This window comes from Danio aesculapii, chromosome 5 (genome assembly GCF_903798145.1).
Source record: "Danio aesculapii chromosome 5, fDanAes4.1, whole genome shotgun sequence".
NCBI lineage: Eukaryota > Metazoa > Chordata > Actinopteri > Cypriniformes > Danionidae > Danio > Danio aesculapii.
The window spans coordinates 50,274,360-50,293,963 of record NC_079439.1 but is presented as its reverse complement, the minus strand read 5'-3'; the positions used below and the strand labels follow the sequence as shown (position 1 = coordinate 50,293,963).

The 19,604-nt window shown below is 35.7% G+C and overlaps 1 protein-coding gene across 1 annotated transcript in view; it reads left to right on the top strand.

The window, feature by feature from the left end:
• ntrk2b (neurotrophic tyrosine kinase, receptor, type 2b) overlaps window positions 1-19,337 on the top strand; it is a 62,526-nt gene extending 43,189 nt beyond the window's left edge. The window contains exons 15-18 of the mRNA XM_056458409.1: window positions 55-227; window positions 3,675-3,915; window positions 15,227-15,385; window positions 16,665-19,337. Of these exons, the coding sequence (XP_056314384.1) occupies window positions 55-227; window positions 3,675-3,915; window positions 15,227-15,385; window positions 16,665-16,850 (759 nt within the window). The 3' untranslated portion in view covers window positions 16,851-19,337. The remainder of the gene's footprint in view (window positions 1-54; window positions 228-3,674; window positions 3,916-15,226; window positions 15,386-16,664) is intronic.
• Window positions 19,338-19,604: the final 267 nt, after the last annotated feature.

The window sequence follows — 19,604 nt, the reverse complement described above, 5'->3', positions numbered from 1 at the left end:
ATGAATGAATGATGTTAAGCACTGTGTGTACTCTTGTGTACTCTTAACTTGCAGACTTTGAAAGAAGCCAGTGAAAGTGGGCGAGCAGATTTCCACAGAGAGGCAGAACTCCTGACCAACCTGCAACATGAGCACATTGTCAAATTTTATGGCGTGTGTGTAGAAAGTGACCCCCTCATCATGGTGTTTGAGTACATGAAACATGGAGATCTCAACAAGTTTCTCAGGTTTGGAGAAGACATTTATAACACCCACATTTTTGTTTTAAAGGTGCCATAGAATGCATTGATAGAATATGTTGAATTGTTCTCTGATATCTAAATAAAGGTGTATGGTTTATTTAAGTGCAGAAATTCTCCAGAAATTTTTTTAAACCCTAGAAATTGGCCCTTATATTATATGGTTGGTTTTGACCATATTTGTAAGGGTCATGAATATTAATTATCTATGACAACCCTATGAACCGTTTGTGGCATTTGCACAAACTTTGGCACACTGATAGAGGAGAGTCTGCTTTTCAACCACAACAAATTTGGACTCTAACTCAAACTCTCTAGCACCATCACTTGTCCAAAGTTTCACTTATGTTTATCTTTATAACTTTTGAATCAAATGGGCTACAATCAAAATTCCTCTGCTTTCTTGGCTCAAGCCAACTCAAATGCACCCTATGACATCATTTTTCATAATGAAAATGTTTTTGCTATTTCAAATTTTTCATAAAACCTGTTTAAACGAACTCATCCTAGGCCGTTTTTCCAATTCTCACCAAAATGAAATCACAAGATCAACAGACCATGCTGACCTAAAATTATTGAATTCAAGTTGATTAGACTAACCGTTTTTGATTAACTTGCGAACAAATTTAACGTAGAGCTTGCGAAAATTGACTTAAGTTATTATCTCCAAAACGCATTGACGTATTCACACCAAATAATGTTATCACAACCATGGTCTGAATTTAGCTGAATTCAGTGTTTCAATGCACTGCACCTAGTGGTCCGGATATTTTTTGCTTATAACTTCTCAACCCTTGGTCCAAAATCCATTAAATTCTATTTATCTAAATTTCTTTACATCGCGTCGAATGATGTCTGATTTTCCCTGGTCAGGCATTTTGGCCCTCGGAATTATGTCAAATATTGCTATTTTTTATGGACGCAATGGTGAATTGTTATGAAAGTTGGTATGTGTCTTCGAGACTGTGCCTTGAAGGTGCTCAAAAAGTTCCGCCACAGCGCCACCTTTTGGTCAAACGTTCTAACGATATTTTTAAAAATGCTAATAACTTGACTAATTTTGCCTATTGTTAAGATACTTGATACATTCCTTGGGTTGTTTTGAGAATATCGATTCCAATTATGCCTTATTTAACTGAACTTCCTGTCCGCCATCTAGCCATAAGTCAAAAACCTACTTTTTTTTACTCCTACATCATTTGGCTGATTTGCAACAAATTTGACCCAGATCATTTTCAGACCATGCTGACAAAAAGTTATTTAATTTGTGTCAATAGGTGTAACGGTTTTTGTTTACTGCACCAACAAATGTGCTGGCATGATCTAAGGTTGTATCTCTGCGATAGTTAAAGATAATGGCACCAAATTTTAGGTCTGTTACTGTCGCCTCACACTGATTACACCAAAATAAAATTAGTGACAGCCCCACCTATGGGTCAAGAGTTATATGACATTCATTAGCCATTTTTAATGAAACATACAAATTTGGTAATAACTTTTGCCTGCATATGCTTATTTTGATGACATTGGTCTCAAATTATTCCTTGGGTCATGCCAACAACACAGATACCAATTATGCCATAATCTGCCAAACCTCCTGTCCACCATTTTGATTTTGTTCAAACCATTCTTTTTTAACTCCTCCTAGACCATCAGTCCAATCTTCACCAAATTTGACTCAGATCATCTTTACACCATGTAGACTAAAAGTTATGGCTTTCATGTTGATAGACAAAACTGTTGTCATTTAGCTTATGCGCAAACTTGATTTAATGCTGCCACATGATTTTACAGTATTGCAAGTATCAAAACCAAACTTTATGTGTGTGATCTAGACATGACCAAACTACATCAGTTTGAGCCACCTTCAATTACAAACAATTAAATTCTATCAATAGAAATCTTACAAAAAAATTTTAAATGACTTTTCAATTGTTTTGTCTATTGTCATGAGACTAGTCTTGCAGTTATCCTTGTATCATTGATATGTGAACATTAATATAATTTATTCCCTAATTTACACAAGGTCCTGTCCACCATCTTGGATTAGTTTGAAAATCTGTTGTTTTGAACTCTTCATAGATCGTTAGCCCAATTTCCACCAAATTTGGCTCAGACTGTACTGCCAAAAAGTTATAGAATTTTCTCTGTAGCTTGTTGCCATGCTTGTTTCTGATGTGGCCGCTGGCCTGCTTGGCCCAGATAATTGCAGTTTGCAGCTATATTTAATTATAGTTATGGTTAAATATAGTTGTCAAAAAATATTATTTTGTATAAATATTCTCATATTAAATGACAATCTTTTCAGCTGAGGTAGTAGAGATGTTTATTTAACCTAGGAGTCAGTGAGCAATATTATTAAACCACAAGATGATTAAAAACTAATTCAGCAGTTTACATGTGTTTGTTGCCTCATAACAAACATAGACAGCAAATTTCATAATATACATATACAATTATATATTTTATATACGTGTATAATATGTTAAACTAGCAAAAGATACAGTTAAAAAGTCCTTGGGCCTCTTTGGGGGGTACTGAGTAAATGTATAATCATTGTTCCTGGATAGTCACTGGAACACTGTTTTTGCAGAAAATTTACACTATAGTTTGTCATTATGTACCATGTAATGGACTCCATGTTTATATCATATATTTATTCTGTGGCAAAATGAAACATCAATGTTAAACACATGCTCATTGTGAAAACGTACCCCCGTGTATATTTCTGGAGAGCGCGAATTATGTAGCCAGAGCTATGTATGGCTGCATTTCATATTTAAAATGAATGCTACAAGGCAGTATGATGCCACCGACAGCTTATTTTTTTTGTGCTACCGGCTGACCGCTTACCTCTGTTATTGATTGCTTTTGAAAACACTGTTGGTTGGGTTTAGGAAAGGGGGTGATCAGGTCATCCGGTGCTTTTGAAAACCATATCAGTTGGGTTTAGGGAAGGGGGTCGGTGGGGGTCATCAGACGGTCAGTCAGTTAGTCAGTAGGTCGACAGCAGTCTCTGGTGGATTTACACGAGAACAGCAGGCACAAAAGGCACTCACGAGAGAAATTTTACATCAGAAAAAGCATACACAGCGACCTCTGGTGGATTTGAAACAGAAAAAAACTGCAAAAAAACTTACCTTCTGGTTTTTTTGATCTCCAGAAATGTATATGGCATACTTATCAATAATGAGTCTGGGTTGTCATTGTTTTATGCAAGTTGTGGGTTAAATACACAATAAAAACACTGTTATCATTTCTTATTTACTGCCATTTATTTTTAGTGATGAAAAAGTCTAATGAAGACTGAATATTATCACTTGGATAGATTATTGCTCTATCACAGTAAAACCATATAAACATGTATGCTAAGCAAAATTTGTGTTGTCCTTTTCAGATTTTCAGCTTGCAATTCTTATCATCTGTTTCTCATAGGGCTCATGGTCCAGATGCGGTGCTGATGGCAGACGGACAGCAGAGTTTGCTGGTGGAGTTGACTCAGCCTCAGATGCTACACATTGCACAGCAGATAGCAGCAGGAATGGTGTATCTGGCTTCACAGCATTTTGTGCACAGAGACCTGGCCACCCGCAACTGCCTGGTGGGAGAAAACCTGCTTGTAAAGATAGGAGACTTTGGCATGTCGAGAGATGTGTACAGCACTGACTACTATAGGGTAAGTGTGGATCACTTTAGAAATGTTCATATTACAGTGGTACTTTTAGTCTAAAATCGCAGCTCATGGTCTTTCTATTTGCTAGTTTACTCTTTCTAGCTTCATCTGAATAATAAATTATAAATGCAGTAAAAGCAACAACTTTTGTTTCACAATACTATGGGAATGCCTCATAACTCTTTTAGCGTAGTGTAAACAAATATTTTAGTCACATTTTTGGGATTTTTTGTTCTCAAAGCAAACCACTTAGGAGTGTGAAGTTACCCAGTATAAATGGTCCATGACATTCAAGCAATGTGAATACAAATACTTGCTCCATGAAGCAGTAAATGATGGTTTCTAGAAAAATGTTTAAGTAGTTAATGGTTGGATGAGAGTGGATCACACCATAAATTTGCTTAAAGAAAAACTCTTTTTCTTTTTAGTGCACTGAAAACCCTGATAAGTTGACTGAACTAAATTAATTAAGTAAACTCGTTGCCTTAATTTAATTGAGTAATGGAGTCTCCCAAAACTTGCATATTTAAGTTTATTTAACCTGCCAGTTTTGTAGACTATATTTAAATTGTTCAGTTAACCAAAATTGAACTGAACAATTTAAGTATAATCTATTTAAGTACTAAGTTTGGTATGCTGTCTAAAAAAGATTTGACGTTTTGGATACCATTATTATGAAGTTTCATTCCTTAATTATCTGCAAGTTGTTAAAAAGTAGATCAACATATTTCAACGCACTCAATGTTTTTTTAACTCCGAATCTTTTTTTTTTCTATGCATATATATATATTTTTATTTCATAGATGGAAAATATGTTGAATTAAAGAGTAATGTACCCAAAATAAAGTTAAGAACCCCCCAATATCTTTGAAACTGGTCACTAATTCGGAGTAAAAAAAAACATTAAGTGTGTTGAAATATGTTGATCTACTTTTGCGTTGATTTAATGACTTGCAGATAATTAAGGAATGAAACTTCATAATGATAGTATCCAAAACGTCAAATCTTATTTAGACAGCATAGCAATACATTTTCCAAACATTCAGTTATCTGGACAATAAGGAAGTCTTTAGGCTGAGCTTAAAACACAAGGTTTCCCAACTAGGACTTCACAATACAAACAGTTTAAAGTAGCTCCAAGGAACCATGGCTGTTTCTCAATTCACCGGTCTTACCCGGTGTCCTCGAAAGAACGAACTCGGGGGACCACGCGAACATAGAATGCGTCCTTTTGAGAAATGAGATGCTGCGTACTTCCTGATGGTCACGTGACCACGCGTTTTTTAATGGAAAATTATTTAAACATTACAACATTCATACAACGATTTATTGTTTTTCTCCTTTCAAAATATATACTATGTATAAAATCATTATAAATCTACATAGCACAATATAAATAAAACAGATTTTAACAAGAATTTCAGCAAACAAACACATTTAATTTGTTTATTCCTTTATTAAGATGTCCATGGTAATGTTTATATTCACCGTTTCATTTAGGGAAACTCCTGGTGTAAATAAGTGATATATCTGAAGTTTAATAATAAATCTAAATAAAATGCTGCGCTTCCCACCTCCAGTCGCAATGACTTCTGGGACTTCTAGAGGGAGATCGGTGCTCAAGTCTGCATTGGTGTGTCCTCGATATCAAGAACACATCCGGGAAGTTTCACTCGTCCTCCGTTCTTGTGGTCTTGAGTATAGGAACTGAACTTTGGCAGCTGATGATGACGTTCCAAGAGAACACAAGACCGCTGAAGAACGCATATTGAGAAACAGCCCATGCTTCCCTCTACCACAACTGAATCTCTTCTTCATTCACCCACTCACCTATTATACATTCCAGGTGTCTGACCAGCGGCCTCTCTCGCTCAAATATATATATATATATATATATATATATATATATATATATATATATATATATATATATATATATATATATATATATATATATATATATATATATATATATATATATATATATATATACGCATGTGTGTGCATGCATGTGTAATAATATACTATGAAAAAATGTTTTAATAAATTTTAAACAAAAAATAAGTAGCCATTTCTTCACATTATGATGAATAATTATACCTGAAGCCATTTGTTTTCTAATTTAAAAAAAGACTTTGCACTTAAAAGGTTGCACATATTAGAATTTTACAGTGTTACTCCCCGTGTGGCTCGGAGGATGAAAAAGGGCTTAACATAATTATGACAACGCAATATTTTAAGATATCCCCTAAGATGTTAACTACTATGAATCAACAGACAACAATGTGGCCAAAAGGTGGTTCATTATTACAATAAAGATAAACGAAAATATTTAAATCCCCCAAAATATGTTTACAAATGTGTACAATAAATGCAAAATAAAGTAAACAAACAAACCTGATACGGAAGGAAAATAAGCGATGCCAAATTAAAGAAAATAACAAATTAACCCCCACCTCTAAATAAATAAAGAGAAATATGTAAATAGGAAAAAAAAAAAAACATCTTCGGCGTCACACGCCCCTTACTCAACTGCACTCACTGGAACACACATACACAGAATAGCATCCACTTCTAACCTTGTGGATTAACAGATAATCAGCTACGTGTGTGTAAAAATATAAGTCACGTGACATACTTCACTGTCACTTCCCTTTTAGTACATTTAAGCAAGTTTAGTATGGGACATTCTGGACAGATGTACAACTCCCAAAAACTCTTTAAAACAAACCAGAGAACAAGGCACAAATGTCACACAAACAAATACAGAAGCAGCAAGGATCCACCTCTAATGGGGTATATGCCGAAGCATGCTAATAGGACTTTTAATTTGCCAGTAACCTGGGTTAATCGGTTCCGGTGAATTGTTTGCCAATGCAAAATCGGCACGTTTAAGGTCTGTTTTCTTAAAAAAATCAGCGATCTCCACTGGCTGAGTGATATCCGATATAAAGTGGGTCTCAGATTGTACAAGAAGCACTGCATTAAATAACATTTTTCCCCACCATGTTTTTATAATATGAGCATTTATTTTACCCCAGTATATTCAATGGAGCTTCTGCTCTAGCCTGCCGATTCTGACGGGCACGTGCGAGCAAACGGCTTTTTGTCTCGTTTTACGCTTGAGCAACTAAATGAATGACAAAGTCTGTTTAACTGATTGTATTTTGAATTACATTACAACATTGATGCTGTAAAAGGAACCGTATAAAATGGGAGAAAAAAAATTCACAATAACAGGTCACCGGAAGTTAATCATGGGAACCACACTAGCTCGGCATATACCCTATCTGAGTTGAGTCATCACTGGAGTGCTTAAATAACCCCCATCCTCTTTTGATTGATCCCCTCGGGAGAACTCTGCCAACTAATCGGAACACCTAGATTTCAGAAGAACAGCAGACAGCAAATAAAAACAGAAAGGGGAGGAGGGAACAACAGAGCAATACCCTCAGGCATGTAACAACAGTCAAGACTACATTTGTGAAAATTACCTATTTTTTTCAAAGGTTTAATTATGATTTTGAGCTCACTAGACTTGAAATCTTAAGTTTATCCATTTTCATGGTACATAAAAATATGAGTTAATTTAACTTAAGTGATAGGACCAAAATGCTAAATTTTAAGTTAACTTTAAGTTAAATTTCAGTCAACTTTAGGGTTTACAGTGTGAAATGGCACCTATCTGACCCCTTTTACAAGATGTAAGATAAGCCTTTGGTGTTTCCACATTGTGTCTGTAAAGTGTTAGCTCAAAATACCCATCAGATGGATACTAGAGGCTATAGGCTTCAGAATCTACCCATTTTGGTGTCTGAATACATGGTAGCTGTTTTTTTAGCCTGTGGCTTTAAAGCCAAATGAGCTGCTTCTCCCCGCCCACTGTTCTATGTGCGTTTCTGCTTCTCTTGCGATACATCAGATAAACAGCTGTCACTGATATAGACAGACTTGGATGAAGCTGAAATACAGCTCATTAGTCAAAAATACCTAGTAAGTTCATTTCATGTATTCATGGTGGAGTTTATTCAAGCCTTTCTGAAATGATGAGTCTCACACAAATGCCGTTTGCCGTACACACACAAACACACATATATTATTATTTACTGACACCATGCGGCCGTGGTGATTATAGCGGTTAAGAATTACATAGCCATTTTACTGTCTTTATTACAAGCATCATCTTTTTTAAAAACGTTTTAAACTTATAAAACTTATGAAAATCACAGAGTTGTAAAAAATATTTTATATTTTATAGTTTATTTGCAAACAAAATGTTCTGTGAACATGTGTATTTATGTTATTATAGAAACATGGCACCTGTCAAACAATTCGTTAAGTGGGGAAAACCGCACTCCTAAGTCACATTGCAGTGGGCCTCTAAATCACTAGGATTTGGGTCTTATTTTAATGTCAGGAAATTTTTAAAAAGAGACTTGTTGTGATTCTATCACTCCATATGATTCTGTCAAAACAGCTTACAAAAGATTTTCATCATAGGTGCCCTTTAAAAGTGCATTATGTAGGATTGATACCTTGTGGTTGAACTAGCTATTACAGTCCAAATTCAAAATGTTGGACAGGGTTTTTCACCCGGCCCTGCGATGGCAACTCCACACAAAACACCAATATGAGCGGATATGCCTGACGTTCGAGCCTTAAAACATAAGCTGCTTAGCAAATGTTTACATATGCAATATTTATATTATTTGCTAATTAAAAAAGACTACAATGAAATATGCCTGGGGTGCCGAAATAGAATTGAGTAATCTGCCAGTAGCAAACCAAGCCAAAGAGAGACATTCCAACACGGAACACACAAAGGAGAAGAACTGAATTTAGCACTGTTTTTCAGATAAACAAGAATGTTCACTTAGCATGTTTTTATTAATATCTGCAAACATATTATGGTATTTTTATACATTAGAACAGTTAAAAAACGTACATACAGCACCTTTAAATACTATAGTTAAAAACTATACTCCCATTCCTGTGTAATAGTGATCTAACATTGCTGCTGTAGCATGGCCATGGCGGGTGAGTTGATATTGCTGCTTGCAAAGTTAATGCACTGAGGATATTTTTTATTTTTAGACTCTGCATTATATCATTGCACCAACTGCAGACATGTTATTGCAGGAAAGTTTCTTGATTATTACACCGTAACATCTAGCCGTATCGGCCTAGAAACTAGCAACTTTTCATTTCCCATTCATTTTAGTACACAATGTAACTACAGAGGAGTCAAGCTTCAGGAAAATCAAAATACTCAATCAATAAAATCAATACGTTATAGGCATTATGGAAGCAAGATGCTAATGGTCTAATCCAATTCAATGATTTATGCTAAAATAAACTAAAAGAAGTGTTCCTGCCAGGCCTGGAGATTGGCTGAATGGACTAAAGATAGTTAAATGAAACTGTTTAACTCTAAGGGGCCCTAACACACACCTGGCGCAATGAGATGCAAGATGTGTTTGGTGCGATGTGTTGCTATTTTCAGATTAACGCAACCCTGATCTTCCCGTTTGGCGTCACATTGTTTAAATAGCAAATCCATTTCCACTTTGTGGACTCATGGGTGTGCCGGTTTAGAAAAGAGGTGTGTTAAGGCACATTGTTGGCGTGTTGCTGCCTTGAATAACTAAAATAGACTGTGCAAATGACCAGCTGAAAGCAGGTCTAAAGTCTAAACGCGTACACATTGCTTAATACATCTATTAATATATGGGCTAAAAACAGGATATACAGCAATACGTAAATATCTTTACATATGAAAAATAATAAAAAGATTAAAAAGTTACGAAAATTATTATTTTCTACATAAATATAAAAACCTCTGCCTCCATGCCTTCTTCATCTCGGGGGGCTTTTTCAGTTTATTCATGAAAACTTGCTTTTGTATAATGTTATTATTATTAGCAGTATTATTTACTATACGTTTATTTATTTTTGTTTTAAAAAGACAAGTTTAGATTTGTCCACCTGTCGGGTTTTGGAGCATATAGGGCATAGCATGTGTGTTTGGATGTAACTCCTAGTTGTTTGGACTAGTTGTTTGATTACACTTCATTATTATTTTTAATTTATACTTTTGCTGGAAATTAGAACTGAATTTAGATATAGTTTTGAAACAAAAATCTTTGTGCTTAACAAACAAAATTGAATATGTAGGGTAATGGATGTCTTTAGTAGAGTGAGTACAACACAGTTTCCTTATCCACGAAAGTAAAGTAAAGAGAAAGAGAAAGTAAACAGGTTGAATGGAGGAGGCTCGTTCTTTATCGTCTCTCTGCAGATGGTCTGTTTAACTTTTTTCGCGCATTCAGTTTGTCCTTTCAGTTTTTCCACATATAAAGTCCGCCATGTAAATAGCAAATGCGCCATGGCGCGACGCATGTGACTCTTAAAAGGAATTGGTTTAATGCACATTATGCTCATCACACCCATAACTCAATATGAGAATAAGCCATGTGTCATGTTAGACCATGTGCCAGGGCGCAAACCGTATTTTTCCATCCATAAAATAGCAAAAGTGGATTTGAACACACCCTTAATGCTTTTGTGCCATGTGCTTTAGACTTTGTGCCTAGATCGTTAACATAGAGCCCTAAGAGACTTGTAAAGTGAGACAGTTTTCAAAAAAATGTGGAATGTTCCTTTAAGATGCAAGCAATGACACAGTTAAATTATCTTTATTGATACCATTGTAAATTTCGACACATTGTAAATAACAGATACTTGATCTGTTGTGCCAGTATCTTGACTGAAACTATGAATACAAATGCCCTGATCAGCTCATCTAATTAATAAAAAGTGCAATGCAGCAGTTATTAAACATAAATTAATGTTGGTTAGTTTTTATCTTTTCAACTACAGTTTAGTCTTCTCTTTTTCCTTAAATGAAATTGCATCCTGATTTAGTCACCTTCAGTTTCTAATGTTATCCATGTCGTCTCATTGTAGTCTTGGAAAACCTTTGAATAGCGCTTCAAATATTTCTTTAGTACACAAAAAATATTCTATAGGGCGTCATGATGCCGCAGTGGGTGGCACGATCGCCTCACAGCAAGAAGGTTGCTGGTTCAAGCCCCGGCTGGGTCAGTTGGCATTTCTGTGTGGTGTTTGCATGTTCCCGCCGAGTTTGCATGGGTTTCCCCTGGGTGCTCCGGTTTCCCCCACAGTCCGAAGACATGTGCTGTAGCTGAATTGAATAAGCTAAAATTGGCTGTAGTGTATGTGTGTGAAAGTGTGTGTAAGGGTGTTTTCCAGTGTTGGGTTGCAGTTGAAAGGGCATACGCTGCGTAAAACATATGCTGGATAAGTTGGCGGTTCATTCCGCTGTGGCGACCCCTGATTAATAAAGGGACTAAGCCAAAAAGAAAATGAATGAAAAAAATATATATACCTGTATACAGTTGAAGACAACCTTATTAGTCTCCTGTGAAAATGTCATCTATTCCAAGTGATTTATGAAAGTCTTGTTTAAGTTTTACTGCAATATAAGCATTTTTACAGTTTTATATGATTTTTGAAGGTCAGTATTATGAGCCTTCTCTAGAAATTATTTTGTGATGGCTACAGAATATACCACTGTTAACTTGCCTAATTAACCTACATAGTTAACCCTTTAAACTTGCAAAAATCTTGCAAAATAATTAGCATATATATATGCATATATATATATATATATATATATATATATATATATATATATATATATATATATATATATATATATATATATATATATATATATATATATATATATATATATATATATATATACAGTTGAAGTTAGAATTATTAGCCCCCTTAGAATTTTGTTTCCTTTTTAAATATTTCCTAAATGATGTTTAACAGAGCAAGGACATTTTCACAGTATGCGTGATAATATTTTTTCTTGTGGAGAAAGTCTTGTTTGTTTTATTTCAGCTCGTATAAAAGCAGTTTTTAATTTTTTAAAAGCCATTTAAGATCAAAATTATTAGCCCCTTTAAGCTACATTTTTTCGATAGTCTACAGAACAAACCATCATAATACAATAACTTGCCTAATTACCCTAACCTGTCTAGTTAACATAAGTAGCCTAGTTAAGCCTTTAAATGTCACTTTAAGCTGTATAGAAGTATCTTGATCTAGTCAAATAGTATTTACTGTCATCACGGCAAAGATAAAAGGAATCAGTTATTAGAATTGAGTTATTAAAACTATTATGATTAGAAATGTTGAAAAAAAAACTTCTCTCCGTTAAACAGAAATTGAGGAAAAAAATAAACAGGGGGCTAATAATTCTGACTTCAACTGTGTATATATATATATATATATATATGTGTGTGTATATATATATATATATATATATATATATATATATATATATATATATTCATTCATTTTCTTTTCGGCTTAGTCTCTTTATTAGCCCGGGGTCGCCACAACAGAATGAACCGCCCACCTATCCAGCACGTTTTTACGCAGTGGATGCCCTTCCAGCCGCAACCCATCTCTGGGAATTCACACTCATTCACACTCATACACTACAGAGAATTTAGCCTACCAAGTTCACCTGTATGAATTTGGACTGTGGGGGAAACCGGAGCACCTGGAGGAAACCCACGCGAATGCAGGGACAACATGCAATTTCCACACAGAAACGCCAACTGACCCAGCCGAAGCTCAAACCAGCGACCTTCTTGCTGTGAGGCGACAGCACAACCTACTGCGCCACTGCGTCGCCTTTATATATATATTCACGGGAGGGCTAATAATTTTACCTTAAACTGTATATGTTAGAAATAGATGAAAGAAAACCTTTGAGTGGGGGTTTGCTTAATGGTAACAGGAAAAGAATAGGAGAAACAAACTGAACTAATATATCAAGAAAATCAAATAAGAGCATAAAACCAAAAAGCAGCGCATATGTCCATAAAGGATAATCATGGTATGATGGAGTTACTGATCATTCTTCTCATGACTGCTTCTGGTATGGTTTATCATGACTGTTATTTAAATGTTTGCATCTGAACAGCTGATTAAATACTGTAAATATGAAAGTGCCTCAAAAACCAACAGTTCCCCACAGTGTCTTTCCAGAAAAAGCCCAGACCATCTGACACTGAAGGGCTCTCCCAAACCTCCATCCTGCCAACACAGCCAGAAACACTCTGCTGTGTCAGCAGCCGTGTGTGTGTATGTGTGTGTGTGTGATGAAGGAAAATCAGATCCCTCTGCTATATATTAAGAGGAAAACAGGAATTGTCATTGCTTGATCACCAGGAAACCTTCCATAAGACCTTAGCTGCAATCTGCATGCTTCATATCAAGCTCATTCTTCTCAGTTTTCTGTAAACATGCTCAATTTGAGTGCAAATAAAGCATCTTGCTTTTAAGGAAAACAATATACACTGCTTTTTAGTATAATCCTATTGGAATGCGTGTAAAGTACACTGTGCTGTTAAATAAACTTTTACTACAAAGCACAAAAATTTTAAAGAAATAGTTCACCTAAATATGACTTTTTGTTATCATTCACACTCCTGTGTTATTAAAAGAATATGAGCTTTATAGGCAAAAGAGAAATACAGTAGTTGAAAATCGGACTTATTCTGCCTTATGATCTCATTTACACAGACAACCAACTTGGGAGTGAGTGAAATATTAACAATGAGTTCAGTCTGTTCCTGACAAAACTACAGTGCATCCGAAAAGTATTTAAAGCGCTTCACTGTTTCCTCATTTTTTTTATGTTACAACCTTATTCCAACATGGATTAAATTCATTTATTTCCTCAAAAATCTACACACAATACCCCATAATGACAATGTGAAAAAAGAAATTTTTTGAAATTGTTGCAAATTTATTAAAAATAAAAAAGCTGAAAAATCATATATACATAAGTATTCACAGCCTTTGCCATAAAGCTCTAAATAGAAAAGCTCATCACCAGGCTAATACCATCCCTACAGTGAAGCATGGTGGTGGCAGCATCATGCTGTGGGGATGTTTTTCAGCAGCAGGAACTGGAAGACAGGATTGAGGGAAAGATGAATGCAGCAATGTACAGAGACATCCTGAATGAAAACCTGCTTCAGAGTGCTCTTGACCTCAGACTGGGGCCACAGTTCATCTTCCAGCAGGACAATGACCCAAAGCACACCGCCAAAATATCAATGGAGTGGCTTCACAACAACTTGGTGAATATCCTTGAGTGGCCCAGCACTAAATCCTATTGAACATCTCTGGAGAGATCTGAAAATGGCTGTACACCGTCGCTTCCCATTCAACCTGACAGAGCTTGAGAGGTACTGCAAAGAGGAATGGGCAAAAATTCCCAAAGACTTTAGGCTGTAATTGCTTCCAAAGGTGCATCAACAAAGTATTGAGCAAAGGCTGTGAATGCTTATGTACATATAATTTTCAGGTTTTTATTTTTAATAAATTTGCAACAATTTAAAAAAATCTTTTTTCACATTGTCATTATGGGGTTTTGTGTGTAGAATTAAAGGAAATAAAGGAATTTGAGGAAATAAAGGAATTTATTCTATTTTGGAATAAGGCTGTAACATAAAAAAATGTGGAAAAAGGGAAGCGCTATGAATACTTTCCAGATGCACTGTATATCAATTATTAAACAAAGAAACATGTCATGCATCCTCTCAAATCGTATATAGTTTACTTGGTCTATTATGGGATGAAAATTATCGCGGATGAAAGTGAAGAGGTGGGGGGTGATCGCAGATGAAAGTGAAGAGTAGGGGGTAGGGGTGTACATAAATGTATGGGCCCTTAGAATCGTCCTAACTCTACAACCCCCCCACCCCCCACACCACCACCCAGTAGCGCCCCTGTATGGGGGAATATTATTAAATGTGGCAGCTCAGTGGTTAGCACTGTCATCCTACACCATAAAGGTTGCTGGTTCGAGTCTCGACTGGGCCAATTGGCATTTTTGTGTAGAGTTTGCATGTTTTCCTCGTGTTCTCGTGGGTTTCCTCCAGGTGCTCCGGTTTCCCCCACAGTCCAAAGACATGCGGTACAGGTGAATTGAATAAACTAAATTGGCCATAGTGTATGAGTGTGTGTGAATGAGTGTGTATGGGTGTTTTACAATACTGGGTTGCAGCTGGAAGGACATCCATTGTGTAAAACAAATGCAGGAATTGTTGGCGGTTCACTCTACTGTGGTGACCCCTGATAAGTAAGGGATTAAACCGAAGGAAAATGAATGAATGAATATTAAATGGTAAGAGCTTAATAAGTGCATGTGCTTTTATTAATTAGCGCACCCCCTGTCAATTTGTGTCTCATATCGCAGGTGGGTGGTCACACCATGCTGCCCATTCGATGGATGCCCCCAGAGAGCATCATGTACAGGAGATTCACCACAGAGAGTGACGTGTGGAGTTTGGGTGTAGTACTCTGGGAAATTTTCACCTATGGCAAGCAACCCTGGTATCAGCTCTCAAACAATGAGGTAAGATGCTACCCAATCAATCCTCTCTCTGAAAATAAAGAACTTTTATTATTTAGTCACAGAAATTAGTTATTCCCACTGTTCGTATGGGTGCTGGAAATCCTTGAACATACTTGAATAATTATCTAGTGGTTTCAAGGTTTGAAAGTGCTTAGATTTTGGATAAAGAAGTGTTTGAAACTGCTTGAAAATGTGTTTATAATTTCTCACTAAAAAGGTAATCATAATTGTTTAAAAATGATCTTACTGTCTTTTTTAAATTCAACCCTTTAACTGCCTGCTCTGCCAAATGCTTTGCCATGTTTTGACTGTTTTAAATAATGACTGTTAAAGTAATTTAAAGAATTACTGTTTTAAATTATGGTTTACACACACAGCATTGTTGGTTTACAAAAAAAATCAAACAAATCTTTTCCTGTTGCACTATTACACTTGATTTTGGTTTTATTGTAAAAAAAAAAAAAAAAAAAACTGTTAAATCTGAAGCATTCTATGGCATACTTCAGAAATAAAGATGATTTAGTATTCAAAAATTTAAATAAATTGGTCTTACACTTTATATTTTCTGATTTTCATAGTATATGTATTAAGTCCGATACTTTTACCATAAACCAACATATCTACCATTTGGTAGAGGTTGATATTTTAGAAATCATGGGATGTGTTGAAAAATATGCATGTGTGTTAACTAGCCCCTAGTTTTTGATGATTTTTTTGTGTTTTTCTTTGCAATAAAAATGTAGTGCTAATTCACAGAAATTTGCAGACAATTTTGTGATGAAAAAATACATACAGTTAAAGTCAGAATTATTAGCCCCCCTTTGAATTTTTTTTTCTTTTTTAAATATTTCCCAAATGGTGTTTAACAGAGCAAGGAAATTTTCACAGTATGTCTAATAATATTTTTTCTTCTGGAGAAAGTTTTATTTGTTTTATTTCAGCTAAAATAAAAGCAGTTTTTATTTTTTAAAAACCATGTTAAGGTCAAAATTATTAGCTCCCTTTAAGCTATATTTTGTTCGATAATCTACAGAACAAACCATCATTATACAATAACTTGATTAATTACCCTAACCTGCCTAGTTAACCTAATTAACATAGTTAAGCCTTTAAATGTCACTTTAAGCTGTATAGAAGTGTATGCACTGTAAATATGTAATTTTCTACACTTGAAAAATGTGCAAGAAGTATCCTCAAAGTGTTGAAAACACTAGGCAGATGCATGAACTATTAGTGGTTCAGATGTCATTCTGGACAATGTTTGTGCTGCCTCCTGCAGGTGATCGAGTGTATCACACAGGGTCGGGTGTTACAGAGACCTCGTACTTGCCCTAAAGAAGTGTATGACCTGATGCTGGGCTGCTGGCAGAGGGAGCCCTACATGAGACTCAACATCAAAGAAATCCACAATCTGCTCCAGACCCTGGCCAAGGCCTCGCCTGTTTACCTGGACATCCTGGGCTAATCCGTTTGCCAGTATGGGTGTGAAATTATTAGTAAGAAAGAGTGAGTGAGTGTGTGTGTGTGTGTGTGTGTGTGAGCGTGTTTGGTATAAAAGAAAAGATGGTTGTGGCTGAATTTTGATGTATGTATGTGTGTGTGTTCATAACAATGGCTTCTGCTTCAGCCTTCTCATCACATAGACTAAAGGCCTTAAATTTGACTGTGTGCATTGCTTTGAGTTTTTCCACGTCTGGACATGTCCATGTCTGTCATCCATCATTGTGTTTTCTAAATATCCCAAATGGTCTACAAGCGGAAACATCTGATTGTTGTAAATATGCATCAGAGACAATGTAGACCTTTTTGTTTAACAAACTTTTTGAAAAAGGTCATTTGGTTTGAGGAAGAATGGTGTTTTTTTCTGCCACCAATTGTTTATGGAGAATTTGGACGTAACGAGGACCCAGTCATTAGCACAAAGCTGTTGACAGTTTGGAGACATTCTGGCAGATTTTACGCAGAATGCAATACTATTCATACTGCAAACTATAGAGTAACAATCATGGAACTGCCAGATTCATCCTTCATTTTGAACACATCTGATATAAGTTTAGACTTATTCTGTGCCAAGTTTTGATGTCTAATGCTGAGGTCGATGTTTTTGGACATCTAAATGCGCCCCATCTAACTCAGTGCGAACTTTGTAATAGAAGCACAGTGACAAAGACACATCCTATTTCTTTTTTCTTCAGAAGAGGCTTTAGGTTGGACACAGAGTGTTTGGAGTGAGCACAGAGGCCAAGTCACCAGCAGTGGCATTGAAGACTTTGTATGGCTCCCGGACCATATGAGTCAAAGGGCACTGGTCTTTCTAATTGTGATTGAAAGAGCAAGGGATAGATGCTGTTGTTGTGTCAGTCACTGGTAACAGTGTTGTTTTTTTAGGGTGCTTACGCACTAAAAAATGTTCTAATGGAGCACTTGACAAATAGAAGTACATATTTGAGGGTGTTGAAAAAGTTGGACTGATCATTTGTCTAGAGTATTTCCCTACCTTCAAACTAAGACACGGGGAGAAGTTCCCCAAACTCTACAACCCAACATTGGACATACGATTTTGGAGAATGGACATTTGGATTTCTGAAAGCACAAATGGACCCTCCTCCCTTGGATTATATTGCATCCAAAATAATATCACTGTGTCAGTGGATCGAGTTGCAGCCATTTTACAAATCCTCTCCATTTCAATCGCATAGCGAAGCATCAAAATGGAATAATTCTCATTGTTCTTCAGGGCAACATAAACTAGTGTGTAGGTGCCCTTAATCATCATACTATTGCAAATTGGTGGACCCTGACTTTGTGAAGAGTGAAGATTTCTTTCTCACCTGTTCTTGGGGAGTTTGAAGCGTAGATGTTGTCCATAACGCAACAGACAGCTGAACAGCTGGATTTTATTTGCTATCAGATTATTCATTATCTGTTTATGTATCAACTGCGAAAAAACTAAGTAATATGTGTATGTGATAATCTATGATCGATTTGTTTTCAGTGTATTGTGGGCCGTTCCAAAGCGATGGGCTTGGTGGGCACTGTGGAGTGAATGTTCATGTGAGAATGACTCGAGTTGAGCAGTCCCTGAGGTCAGAGCTGGAAGAGACCCTATGAAGGGACCTGACTCAACTTGTGTTTTAACCCCACCAAACAAGTTAGAAGAGGAGGACGACTGACAACTGACAGGATTTAATAGATTACAAATAACCGAACTGCAACTCAAATTGCCATCATCATGACTTTATGTAGTGCATTCAGACAGTATTCCTTCATTTTTTCGCATTATTTGGAGTCCTATCACAACAAATGTTTTATTAGTCTGCACTACTAACCTGAAATGTCAAAGAAAAAAAAGGTTTAGGAAGCTGAAAAACTACATTGACTTTTTGCATACTCTTATTTCTGCAACGATTAAGTTTTTTGGGTTGCACAAGCATTGCACATCTGGATGTGTGGATTTCATGCCACTCTTCTCTGTAGATCCAATCAAGTTATGTAAGGTTAAGTGGGGACATTTAGTAGACAGTTATTTAGTTCTTTCCAATTTTGCCTAATCTAGGGTGCGTTTCCCAAACAACGACATAACTCGCGGCTGAATCATAGTGCAATGCATCGTTTGGGAAAAGAACGATGTAGTGACAAGTGTTTCCCAAAACCCGTAGTTTCTCTGTCGCAGATCCATCATTTGAACCACATTAGTTATAATGTAAAACGCCCATAATGACGCTCTAAGCGGGGTGGTAACAACTTCTTTAGAGACCCCATCATTTCTTTGTGCAAATTATATTGTTTTACATGCATTTTAAAAAATCCAATATTAGTTTTGGTAAAAACATGCACTCGTTTTCCATATTAATTGAAATATATGTACAGTAAATGGCACAAATAGGTCCTATGTTTCCTTTACAAATATTATTGAGAACATTACATATTCTATTCTAAAACATAAAATCACTTACAAAATTATAATATATAAATCATAAAAATAAATAAATAATGAGGCTGTTTATTAAGAAATGAAATTTAATATTTATTATTTATTAGGAAATGAAAAAATCCTACTTTAATAATAATATTAATGATGATGATGATTATTATTATTATTCTTATTATTATTAGCAGGATATTGTTTATTAATTAATTTATTTTTTATTAAGTCTACTTTTACAATTTGACACATGCAAACCACTGCAGAAATGTTCTAACCAACACGCCCATGTTA